Source organism: Ursus maritimus, unplaced genomic scaffold (genome assembly GCF_017311325.1).
Source record: "Ursus maritimus isolate PB19 unplaced genomic scaffold, ASM1731132v1 scaffold_17, whole genome shotgun sequence".
Lineage (NCBI taxonomy): Eukaryota > Metazoa > Chordata > Mammalia > Carnivora > Ursidae > Ursus > Ursus maritimus.
In genome coordinates this window covers 23,734,183-23,745,905 of record NW_024424119.1, presented here as the reverse complement: position 1 = coordinate 23,745,905, position 11,723 = coordinate 23,734,183, and the positions used below count along the sequence as shown (strand labels likewise).

At 41.6% G+C, this 11,723-nt stretch overlaps 1 protein-coding gene across 6 annotated transcripts in view; it reads left to right on the top strand.

Moving 5' to 3' along the window:
- Positions 1 to 863: 863 nt before the first annotated feature.
- The window catches only part of UBAP2 (ubiquitin associated protein 2), a 115,723-nt gene continuing 104,863 nt past the window's right edge, over positions 864 to 11,723 (top strand). For 2 of the 6 annotated variants that reach the window (XM_040631533.1, XM_008695124.2), the window contains exon 1: positions 968 to 1,098. In XM_040631533.1, coding sequence (XP_040487467.1) covers positions 970 to 1,098 — 129 coding nt within the window. In that variant the 5' untranslated portion in view covers positions 968 to 969. Of the gene's footprint in view, positions 1,099 to 11,723 lie in introns of all 6 variants that reach the window. The other 4 variants (XM_008695122.2, XM_008695121.2, XM_040631535.1 and 1 more) reach the window with 3 other exon arrangements.

Sequence of the window (11,723 nt, the reverse complement as noted above, 5' to 3'; positions counted from 1 at the left end):
TATTTTTCAAGTAATTGCTACATTCAAGTTGGAACTCGAATTCACAACCCCAAGATCGAGACTAGCATACCCTACCGACTGAGCCAGCCAGGTGCCCCTCTAATCCTTTCTGTACAGGGAAAAATCCCTGCCTCAAAGGGTTGATTATAAGATTTAGTAAAAATTGTTGTATTGACATGCAGTAAACAATCAATAAATGTTAATCAATTTACGCCTAAGGGGCTTGGTAAAGGAGAATTCAACACCCACATTTAACAAGACAGAAGCCCCGAAGCCCTTCTGCCCTGGGTAAATTCCTGCTAAAGCCTGCTCCACACCGGTGTACCTCGGCTAGCCGTTGGCGTTTTCCCGCGCAGAGGGCGGAGCGGAGCGCGAGCCCGGGAACGTGGTAGCGGAACCCCACCCCCCCGCCGGGACTACATTTCCCAGGAGCAACCACGCTCAGCCACCTTGGCAAGCGGCGCTCACTGGTATTTGTCTCAGAAGCCCATGCTGTTTTCTCTCTTGGCTTTGACTCGGCACTAAGTCATAAATGCAAGGTCTATGAACCTGTGAGGGAAAGGCTGCGGTGGTGAGTGTCTTTGCTGTGCAGCGTATTGGCGATAGTATTCCTCCCCCCCGCCCCCGCAAGGTGTGGGAAGCTAGGCCTGTCTTGAATGGTTGGGCCACATCACGTGATGAAAGGAAGGCGGCCGCAGGGGAGCGACTCGCGGTGCCTTGTGAGGTCATCACAGCGCGACAAGCTGCAGTTGTGGGCATCCTGGATGCGGTATGTAGTACCCTCCTGACAACTCTGAGTACGAGAAATTCTGTAAGATCTCCCTTATTTGCTCCTTCCCGGTGCCTACCCCCGCCTCCGCTCTGTTGGCCTCTCCTAGTTGGCATGGGGGAGGCTGGAGGAAGCGACGCGCTCTGTGGGCGGGCTGATGAGCCGCGAGCGAGCGTCGCGCGATGGCTCCTCCTTCGCTCATGACGCATAGGTCACGTGACGGGCTGGGCCGCCTCTGCTGCCGCCGCCGCTTTGTAAGAGGCACATTGGCAGGTAACGAGCGGCGGCGGCGGCGGCAGCTGGTCCTGAGTCCAGCGAGAACAGCAGCGGTAATTGGCACCCTCTCTCTCCTTTCCTGTTCCAGAGCCTTGAGCTTGGCAGCGTGCGCTTTCTAGTCCTGGGTTCAGCTCTTCTTTCCTCGAACCCTCTTCATACTGCCCCAGCGCCCACTCATGAAGACCGGGCCAAGCGTCCCTCGCCAGCTTCATGCGTCCTCAGCATGCCCAGGCCCGGGCGTCTTCCTTCCTCTCCTTGCGGCTCGTCCTGTGCTTCTTCCTGCCTACCCCGGTCCTAGTCAGCCTGGCCCCACCCAACCCCAGGGGGCGCCTTCCCCTCCCCCCTTTAGGGTTTCTGCCCTGGAGGGTGTGGTTTTCTCTCCCACCTCTGTCCCGCCCTGCGTGTCCGCTGGAGCTCCCGAGCCAAGCTGATGCTCCCCATTCTGACCACCTTTCCGTTTTCACGCCTGTGGGTAGTCTTGGGACTGGACATCTTAGAGCCCAACTTCTGCGCTCTGTAGCCTTTCTCGGTTTACCCGGAGGAATAGTTAGATTCTACTCCTTTTCATTCTGGGAGGTTTTGGTGTTAGATTCTGGGGACTCCGTTTTTCTCCTCAGTCCCGGTTCCTCTAGTCTGGTTTTATCAGAGTTTTTCAATGTAGTTTCGAGAGCACCCTGTAAGCGAAAGTTCTATGTTATTATATTACATTTCCGTTTTCTTCGCCTCAGAATCACTTTCTCACCCTTTCCCCTCGGTTTTCAATCAGATTTTTTGCCCAGGCATCTCAAGTGCTGCCACTCCGGTCTCATATCCTTGTTCTCTCTAGGAGTTGATCCCGTCATCATTCCTGTTATTTCCTTTTGACATGATCTTGTAGTTTACTACCACCTCTGTTGGATATTGGTTTCTACTTATATCTGAGGTACATAGTGTGTCAGTATTTAAGCTTATTGTCTTTAGCCCCTCTGTGCCCTAACAATTGAGAGCTTTTGAAGGTATTTATAAGGTATCCAAACATTTTTTATTAGAAGGGCATATAATTAACTTCTTGGGTGAGCGCAGGCCTTTTATATTTTCAATTATGGTATACTTTTAATTAATTAATTTTTATGGTATACTTTTTAAACCAAGAGTTATGTTAGTAGTGTATTCCTCACTTTTTGTCATGTATTGTACATCCTAATTATTAGAGTCAGTTTGTGTAATAAAGGTGGAAGATGAACCTAATACCTAAGTTCTCCTGTATCCTAGGCATTGGGTGCCTCAATTGGGATGGTACTTACCTGTTTCAGGAAAGAGAATAAAAATTCCACTCTCTGGAGACCATAGAGTCTTATAGTCACCAGTATCTCTTACCTACCTGCAGGGCCCCTTGGTTGGGGCTATCATCCTGCCATTGCCGTGCAAACTTATCGTTGGGCAGAAGTGATTAGTTTCCCACACTGCTCTTCTGCTTATCTCCAGTATGTTCCATCTGATTTTTCCTCCTTAAGGCTAGTTGGCATCAGTGATGAGATTTCCCCCACCTCTATCCTGCTGGTTTTCCACAGCTCTGATTTCCTGTTTGCTTCCTTGTTGCTTCTGACCCTCAGAAATTAAACAATTCTGAGAAGGGAGTTTTTGTTGTGATTGAAATTTGACTGGAAGTGGTGGCATGGAAATGAGGCCATGGGAAAGGGTTTTGATAATTGCCTCTCCTGCCTGTTTCCTGCTGCTCTGGTTTCCTTTGGCCTCTCTCTTTAAATGTGGGCTGGACCAGCAGCAGTCACATGGAGCTGCCTTTAGAACAAGGCTAGAACAACAATAACACCTCGCTTCCCTTTCCTGGTAACTGCTGCAGCCTGTGCGGTGCTCACTAGCAGTGTCTCTGGGTATTAGCCTGAGTGACTTTTTTTTTTTTTTTTTAAAGATTTTATTTATCTATTTGACAGAGAGACAGCCAGTGAGAGAGGGAACACAAGCAGGGGAAGTGGGAGAGGAAGAAGCAGGCTCCCAGCAGAGGAGCCTGATGTGGGGCTCGATCCCAGATCTCTGGGATCACGCCCTGAGCCGAAGGCAGACGCTCAACGACTGTGCTACCCAGGCGCCCCTAGCCTGAGTGACTTTTATTGTTTAGGGAGAAATGGTAGGAGAACATGGAGAAGAGTGGTTAATTTCAATAGGCCCTTGTGTTTTGATGGGAACTGGTTGCTCTCTCTGCTCCTTTAACAGTACACTACATGTAGAAAGTGTAAACCAGTGATGAAGTTTTGAACTGATACTAAGTGAAGCCTTTACTTTGGAAGTGTTAGTCTTGAAGTATTGATTCCCCAGTCCTTTTTATTTTTATTTTATTTTTTTAAAGGATTTTATGTATTAGAGAGCTGGACCATGTGCAAGTGGGGATGGAGGGGGAAGGGGGTGTGAGGTGGGAGGGAGGAGCAGAGGGAGAGGAACAAGTGACTGCTGAGTGCAGAGCCCCACCCAGGCCTTGATCCCACCACCCTGAGATCATGACCTGAGCTGAAATCAAAAGAGTCAGATGCTTGACCCACTGAGCCACCCAGGCACCCCAAGTCCCCAATCCTTTTTAAAAATGATGTGTTGTTGTTATAAGACACTTTTTGTTTTTGGTGTAAGCCTGTTATAAAGGTTTGATGAATGCCCGCTCAAAAGGAGTCTTCATGAATTCACAGATTTCGAAGTTTCTCTGTTCTTAAATCTTAATTGTTTATTAATCCTATAAGGTCAGCAAATATCAGTTCGCTCTTTGTTAATTCAAGTAAATGGAGTGTCCTTTAAAAGTGGACTGTGTGGCGCTGGTTGTGTTGGTTGTGTTGACTGGTAAGGTGGTACTGATAGGTCTTGGAAACAGCTGTTTTCTTCCCCTCCATCCCTCACCCCCCCCCCCCATAGGAGAGTGAAGATGTAACTTGAAGGAAGGCAAAGAGAGGGAAGACTTACAGGGGATATCACCATGTAAGCCTGTGGTTAGTTTTGAAATAATTTTGACCCACCTGTCAATTATTCAGGAATGGAATCCTTTTTTTTTCTTTTCTTTTCTTTTTTTTTTTTCATTTTTAAGTCTGAGAACGAAATTAATCAGGTTTGGGGTTTTTTTTAACTAAAAAAATATATAATTTAGAGAAAGAGCGAGAGTGCATGAGTGGGGGGAGGGGCAAATGGAGAGAGACTCTCAAACTGAGTACAGAGTACTGAGTACAGAGAGCCCTGAGTACAGAGCCTGATGTGGGGCTTGATCTCGACCCTGGGATCATGACCCGAGCCAAAGACGGACGCTTAACTGACCAAGCCACCCAGGTGGCCCCAAAATAAAAAATCTTAAAAAAAAAAAATTGAGTTAAAAATTTTTTTGGTGTAGGTTTTTCAAGACCAGGTTTGTGAATTTGTTGCTGACATGGAATGAATGCTAGAGTGAATTTTAATTTTCAGATAACTCATTTTTATACTAGATGATGAGATCAATTGAATTGGAACTCAGTAACTATTTGGAATTTATGAAATGGGGCTTAGATAAAGGAGTAGGTGTTTCATTTAAGACTATGCAGAATTCTTAGAAAAGTTGTTAGCAGTGTGTAGCTTGTTTTCTTCATTTTGAACTCTGAAAGTAATAGAACATTTGGGTCCAAAATGTAAAATTTTATGAGAATATTTTCAAAGATTTTTAGAGAGAATTTCATTTGGATTTAGTTTCAAGCTTACTGTTGGTGCAACCTTGTCTCTTACTATTAACACTGCTATTATTAACCTGTTTTTAACTAAGATGTCACATAGGAACTTTCAAGTTATACTATACGGGGGGGCATCTGGGTGGCTTAGTCTGTTGAGCACCTGATTCTTGGTTTTGGCTCAGGTCGTGATCTCATGGGTCCAGGGATCGAGCTTCTGTGTCCAGCTCTGCACTCAGTGGGTGCTTAAAGATTCTGTCCATCTGCCCCCTGCCCCGCACTTGCGCAGTGCACGCGTGCACTATTTCCCTCTCTCAAATAAATAAATCTTTAAAAAGAACAAAGTTATACTGTATGTCCACAATTTAGTAATACTCAGAACATTACTCAAAAATTTTTATGTGTAATCTTAATCTTTTCATCAGACCACTCCTAGATATTATATGTGTAAAGATTTTTAGGAGATCAGAATTGCTTCTTGTTAATGGTGTTTTTCTCCTTCTCTGTCTTCTTTAATTCTCTCCACTCCTTACCTCTTTCTTTTTTTATTTTCTCTTCCCTTTGTTTTCTCTCCATTTTATTTTTCTGCCTCCTTATATGCCCTTTCATCCCCATACAAAAACACTCTCAACACTCAGTCTCAACTGAAGAGGTTGTAGACCTTCTGACTGTACTTGCCACATAACGTACTGCTTTCCAAGCAGGCAGAGGAAAACCTAAAATACCTTTGCAACCCCTTTTCATGGGCTTGGGCAAGATGCATAGTGCTACCTGTATTGTGTGTGTACCTAGCTGGAATGTGTGCTCTTTGAAGGGTGCGATTTTTAATTTGATAATAGTGTGTTTGGCATTTTCAAATCATTAAGCAAGAGAGTAAGTGGGCTTAAAAAAAATACAGGTTTAGCTGAAATAGGGCTAGGGAAAAAAAAAAAAAAGACTGGCTTTAGGATTGATTGACAAGCCTTACATTGTTTTTAGACCAAATCAGTTTGTTCCTTTTCTTTTTTGAGATTTCCATTTTACAGGAGGTTTTAGGGTCAGGCTATCAAGTACTATTTTACCTAAGAAAATACATTTTAGAAAATTGGAGAAAATCGAAAGATAAAAATGACTTAATCATGGTTTAACATTTAGTAGAAATCCTTTTTTAATTTTTAATTTTTTAAAAGATTTTATTTATCTGAGAGAGAGAGAGAGAGCACTAGTGGTGAGGAGGGAGCCGGAGAAGCAGATACCCCGCTGAGCAGGGGCTCAGTTCCAGGATCCTGAGATCACGACCCGAGCCGAAGGCAGACAACTAACTGACTGAGTCACCCAGGTGCCCCTGAAATCCTTTCTTTTTAAAAGATTTATTTATTTTAGAGAGATCATGAGTGAGTGGAAGGGCAGGGGAAAGGGAGAGAGAGAGAGAGAATCCCAAGCACTCTCCACAGAGCCCCACTGAGGGCTCCATCCCATGACTTCTAGACCATGACCCGAGCTGAAACCAAGAGTTGAGACACTTTACCATTGAGATGCCACCCAGGCACCCCAGAAATCCTTTTTTTCTTTATGTAAAGCATATACTTAAAGGTGTAATAATAGTTTTGTACTTAATGATTATTGAGAAATAGAGAATACATACCAAAGAAGATATATGAGGTATAAAAACGTGTAGTTTTTTCAAAAACAAGAATAAAATGACTAGTCAAGAAATAGAGCATTAGTGTTACCTAAAAGCCCCCATCATTTCCCAAGGCATTCCTTTGCCTCTTTCCCACAGGTAACCATTAGCCTACATTTTGGGTTTTTTAAATTTTTATTTTTTTTGAGGGACACCTGCTCAGTTGGTTGGGTGTCTTGATGCCTTTGGCTCAGGTCATGATCTCAGGAGTCATGATCCCAGGGTGCTGGGATTAAACCCCATGTAGGACTCCCTGCTCAGTGGGGAACCTGATTTTCGCTCTCCCTCTGCTTTTTGCTCTCCCTGCTGTGCCCTCTCTCCTTCTCTCTCAAATAAATAAAATCTTTAAAAATATGTATATATATTAAAAAAAAATTTTTAGGATACTTTTTATTCCATGTAATCCATAAATAATACATAGTTTAATATTGTTATTTTCAATCTTGAATTATTCATTCATTCAGAGTGAACTCTACCCACAACATGGGGCTCAAACTCACAACCCTGAGATCAAGAGTCCCATGTTCTACTGACTGAGTCAGCCAGGACCCCCTCAGTCTTGTTTTTAAAATGGAATTGTATGATTCTTTCGATATTTCTTTCACTCTTAAATGTTTTAGATTCATTCATGTTGATTCTTAATGTCAATCATTTTCAGTAGTATGGTACTCCATTGTAAGGAGTACTACATTGTACTCTATTGTGATGGATGTTTGTGTCATTTCCAGTTTTTTGTGATTAGAAATTTTTCTTGTCTCTTTGTGAACATTTGCACAACCTGACCCTCCCCCTAAAACAAACAAACAGATTTCTTGAGACTATGTAACTGGGAGTGGAGTTTTGGATTGTGAGTGGAGTATGTGTAGCTTTATTAGGTGATCCCAAACTTTGATACATAGTCATTTTTAATGAGGCTCTTCATCTTAACTACAGAGCACAGAAAATTGAGTGATTATTTTTTCAATTCTCTTGAGGGTGTACATAATTGATACCATTCTAGAAGCCTAGGGAAGAAGTTTAATTCATAATACAATAAATACCTTAGACATTAGAACTTAATTCTCAAGACTGAATTGAGAAGAGTCCCACATCCTTATCTGCATTTGGTATTGCTTTAATTTTTAAATGTTTTTGGCAGTTCTAGTGGGATGTTTAGATACATCTTTTATGAACATCACACAGCTGGATTTTGCTTTGCTAATCATCTCCTGCCAACTTCTTCTTTAACTGGAGCATGGAGACTGTCATCGTTGATTATATTTCAGATATTTTTATATATTTTTTTGCCACCAAAGTCTTTATTGGTCTTGTGTTTGTTGTTTTTCTGTTCTTTGCAGTTTTGATTCTTTTTTCTGTTTGGTTTCCTTTAGCTTGTTAATTTAATATTTTTCAAATCTATGAAAGCAGAAAGTATTATGACACATGTATACCTTTGACCTGGAGTCACTACTTAGTATTTTGCTATATTGACTTGTCTTTCTACTATGTACATTATCTTTTGAGGCTGAATGTTTTGAAAGTAAAGTGAAACATCTTGACATTATGACTAAATATTTCCTTAGCAGTATCTCTTTACAATAAAGGAAGGGCTTCTCTTAAAACTAAGAGATAATAAACAGTCACCTAATCCTACCTAGGAAAGTGAATAATTATTAAATAACGTATATATAATTAATAATATCAATAATATTTGATAAAAATTCATATTTAGATTTCCCAGTTCACAAAATGTCTTTTGTAACTTTTGTTACTGTGCAATTAGAGTTTCTGCTTTACCCTATTTATGTATTGACAGTGAAGTATAATATTGAATGATAATCTATTTAAGTGATTATTTTGTCATTTATCAGGCATAATTGGCAGTCATATTATCTGGTAAGTAAGATAACTACTGCTGTTATTTAGTTTAGATAATTCTTGCTACTGTTAAGTAAATTGCAGTTTATCGTAGAATATGTGTGACTTTCTTGGGCTGTTAGAAAGACAAAATATTCTGTGTATCTTGTTAATCTTATGCAGACTCCAGGTTTTGAAAAAATAATGGGAAGTCTTTTTGATGTGTGGGAATAAGGGTAAACTATTACACAGATAAAAAACTTTAGAAAGTAAATTCTTTTTTTTTTTAAGATTTTATGTGTTTGAGTGGGAGAGAGATCACGAGCAGGGGGAAGGGTGAAGGGAGAAGCAGACTCTCCGCTGAGCAGGGAGCCCAATGCCAGTCTCAGATCCCAGGACCCCTGGATCATGACCTGAGCTGAAAGCAGAGGCTTAACGACTGAGCCACCCAGGCACCCTGGGGAGTAAATTCTCATGGTGTTTTATTTCTGTGAAATGCTTAGAGTGTAGGTTAACCTCGATAGGCCTGAATAATAGTTTGTCGTTGTCATTAATGATTGCTCCTAAGTAGATGTGCTCCTGAACAAAGCTTTAATGTTGCTACCTTGTTAGCAGCTGTTAAGTGCTATTGATACAGGTTGTTAATGCACTGTCCCTGTTCTCTAGGTGCTTACATTCTGATGGGAAGACAGAAGTAGACACAGTGCATTTAGGAGTCAGAATCCTTGTGGGAGCAACAGAGGAAAGCACTATCAGTTGAGTTTGGATATTGGGGAGGCTTCCTTGAATCAGTGGTTCCTGTGTTCTTATAGGATCAATAATGGCCAAATTCCTGAAGTTTCTTTTCTTTCCTTTTCTTTCTTTTTTTTTTTAAAGATTTATTTATATATTTATTTGACAGAGAGAGAAACAGCCAGCTAGAGAGGGAACACAAGCAGGGGGAGTGGGAGAGGAAGAAGCAGGCTCCCAGCAGGGAGCCGGATGTGGGGCTCAATCCCAGGGTCCCGGGATCACGCCCTGAGCCGAAGGCAGACGCTTAACCACTGAGCCACCCAGGCACCCCATATAATTGTTTCTTTTGTTGAAACACTTTGAATTTTAGGGGCACCTGGCTGACTTAGTCAGTGGAGCGTTCCTCTCTTGATCTTGGGTTGTGACTTCAAGCCCCACGCTGGGTGTAGAGATTACTTAAAGATAAAATTTTGAGGAGCACCTGGGTGGTGCAGTCGGTTAAGTGCCTGACTCTTGGTTTCAGCTCACATTGTGATCTCAGGGCATGAGGTCAAGCTCCATGTCGGTCTCTCTGCTCTCAGCATGGAGTCGGCCCCAGATTCTCTCTCCCTCTCCCTCCAACTCTGTTGTCCCCCGCCCCCCCCAGCTTGCTCTGTCTAAAGTAAATAAATAAAATCTTTGAAAAATAAAGAAAAAGGGGCACCAGGGTGGCTTAGTCAGTTAAGTGTCCAACTTTTGATTTCATCTCAGATCTTGATCTCAGTGTTGTGTGTTCAAGCCCCACACTGGGCTCCATGCTGGGAGTGGAGCCTCCTTTAAACACAAACGAACAGAATTTTGTGTCCATAGTTCAGTTTTATTAGAATTCGCTATTATTTTGATTACTATATTATTGTATCTTTTGTTTGGCCATAATTGGTAGTTTATTTGTAGCAGCTAGTAAAAGAGAAACTCTTATTTTATTTATTTATTAAAAGATTTTTTATTTGAGAGAGAGTGCATGAGCAGGGGGAAGAGCAGAGGGAGAGGGAAAAGAAGACTCTCTGCTGGGCAGGGAGCCTGACGTGGGGCCCAGTTGCAGGACCCTGAGATCATGATCTGAGCTGAAGGCAGCCGCTTAACCGACTGAGTCACCCACGTGCCCCTATTTATTTTTTATTTTTTAAGTAATCTCTACATCCAGCATTGGGTTTGAACTCACGACTGAGATCAAGAGTCGCATGTTGTACAGACTGAGCCAGCCAGGTACCTCAAAGAGAAACTAAGTTATTCTATTCTATTCTATTCTATTCTATTCTATTCTATTCTATTCTATTCTATTTACTTACAAGTGAGGTCTATGCCCAACGTGGGGCTTGAACTCAGGACTCTTGAGATCAAGAGTTGCATATTCCTCTAAGCCAGCCAGGCACTCCAAGTTACTCTAAATTACTCACATTATTTTCTTTGGGTCAGCTTTTAATTGTAGCTTATTGAGTCTCTCAGTTTTTCCCCAATCTGGGGCTCATTTTATTTTGATGAGAAGTTTCCTCATGTATCGATTACTTAGTGAAACACTTCTTTGAGTTGCTGGAGACCGTATGACCTCTTGAAAATTCTTAGCTTTGGTACTTCAGGTTATTTAGTATCTTTTTAATTCCTTGTGATTGGGAGTGCTAAGGTAATGGTGGAAAAATACCCCTGTATATTACAAAACAGTCCAGATGGTGATTACAAGAATAAAAATCTTGTTAATAGAGGCCTTTTATTGTTTTATTACCACAGAAGAGGTTGTTTTTTTTTTTTTAAGACAATTTGAGCTATTTGTTATTTATTTATTTATTTATTCATTCATTCATTCATTCATTCATTCACCCGTCCCACCCGGTACCTTTTTTTTATTTCTTAAATATTTTGTTTATTTATTTCAGCGGGGAGCAGAACATAGAGGGAGAGTGAGAGGGAGAAGCAGACTCTCTGCCAAGCAGAGAGCTGGATGCAGGCCTCGATCCAGGACCGTGAGATCATGATCTGAGCCACCCAGGCACTCTATTTAATTGTTTTAATGTGTATTTCACTTTATCAAAAGATCGCAGCTGTAATGCGATATAGCTAGCATACCATGAACCAGTTTAAATACTTTTGACAGTCCAGCCATGTGTGGGACAAAGAAATGACCAATGTCACAAAGGATTTTATTGGAGTGTAGTTGGCCTGCAGTAATAGTTGTATAATTGGTAAACAGTAAAAATCATTGAATTTTACACTTAGAAAGGGTGAACTTTATAGTATTTGCTATACCTCAGTAAAGTTATTTAAATTGTTTGAATAAATAGGTAGTATTTTGAAATTAAGTCAGAAACAAAAGTCAGTGAACATTAATACTATAGTCACTAGTATTTATGGTAGCTGTTAGGACCTAGACTAAGCATTTGAGGTACATTATTTTGTTTGGTGCTCCTCCCAGGCTTGAGAAAGAGTAAAGTACTTGGTCAGGGTTACCTAATCTAGTAATTTGTAGAATGCAGGTCTGTGCGACTTCCAAACTGTTGTTGTTCACTCCCCACTCCAAACCTGTGTTCTTAATCACAGTACTGTACTACTTTACCTGTCTGAAATACTGCTCTCTGGGAGTATAGCCAAGTGCTAGGTGATAAGTCAAACAATGTCCACATTTGTGGTACATAAGCCTGGGGGTTTGTACTGGAGGGGAAATGAAGGGACGGAGATGCACGTGGCACCCTTGAACTCCAGTGCTTGGTTCCACTAGGCCCCATTTCACTTTTATCTGTTTTTATCT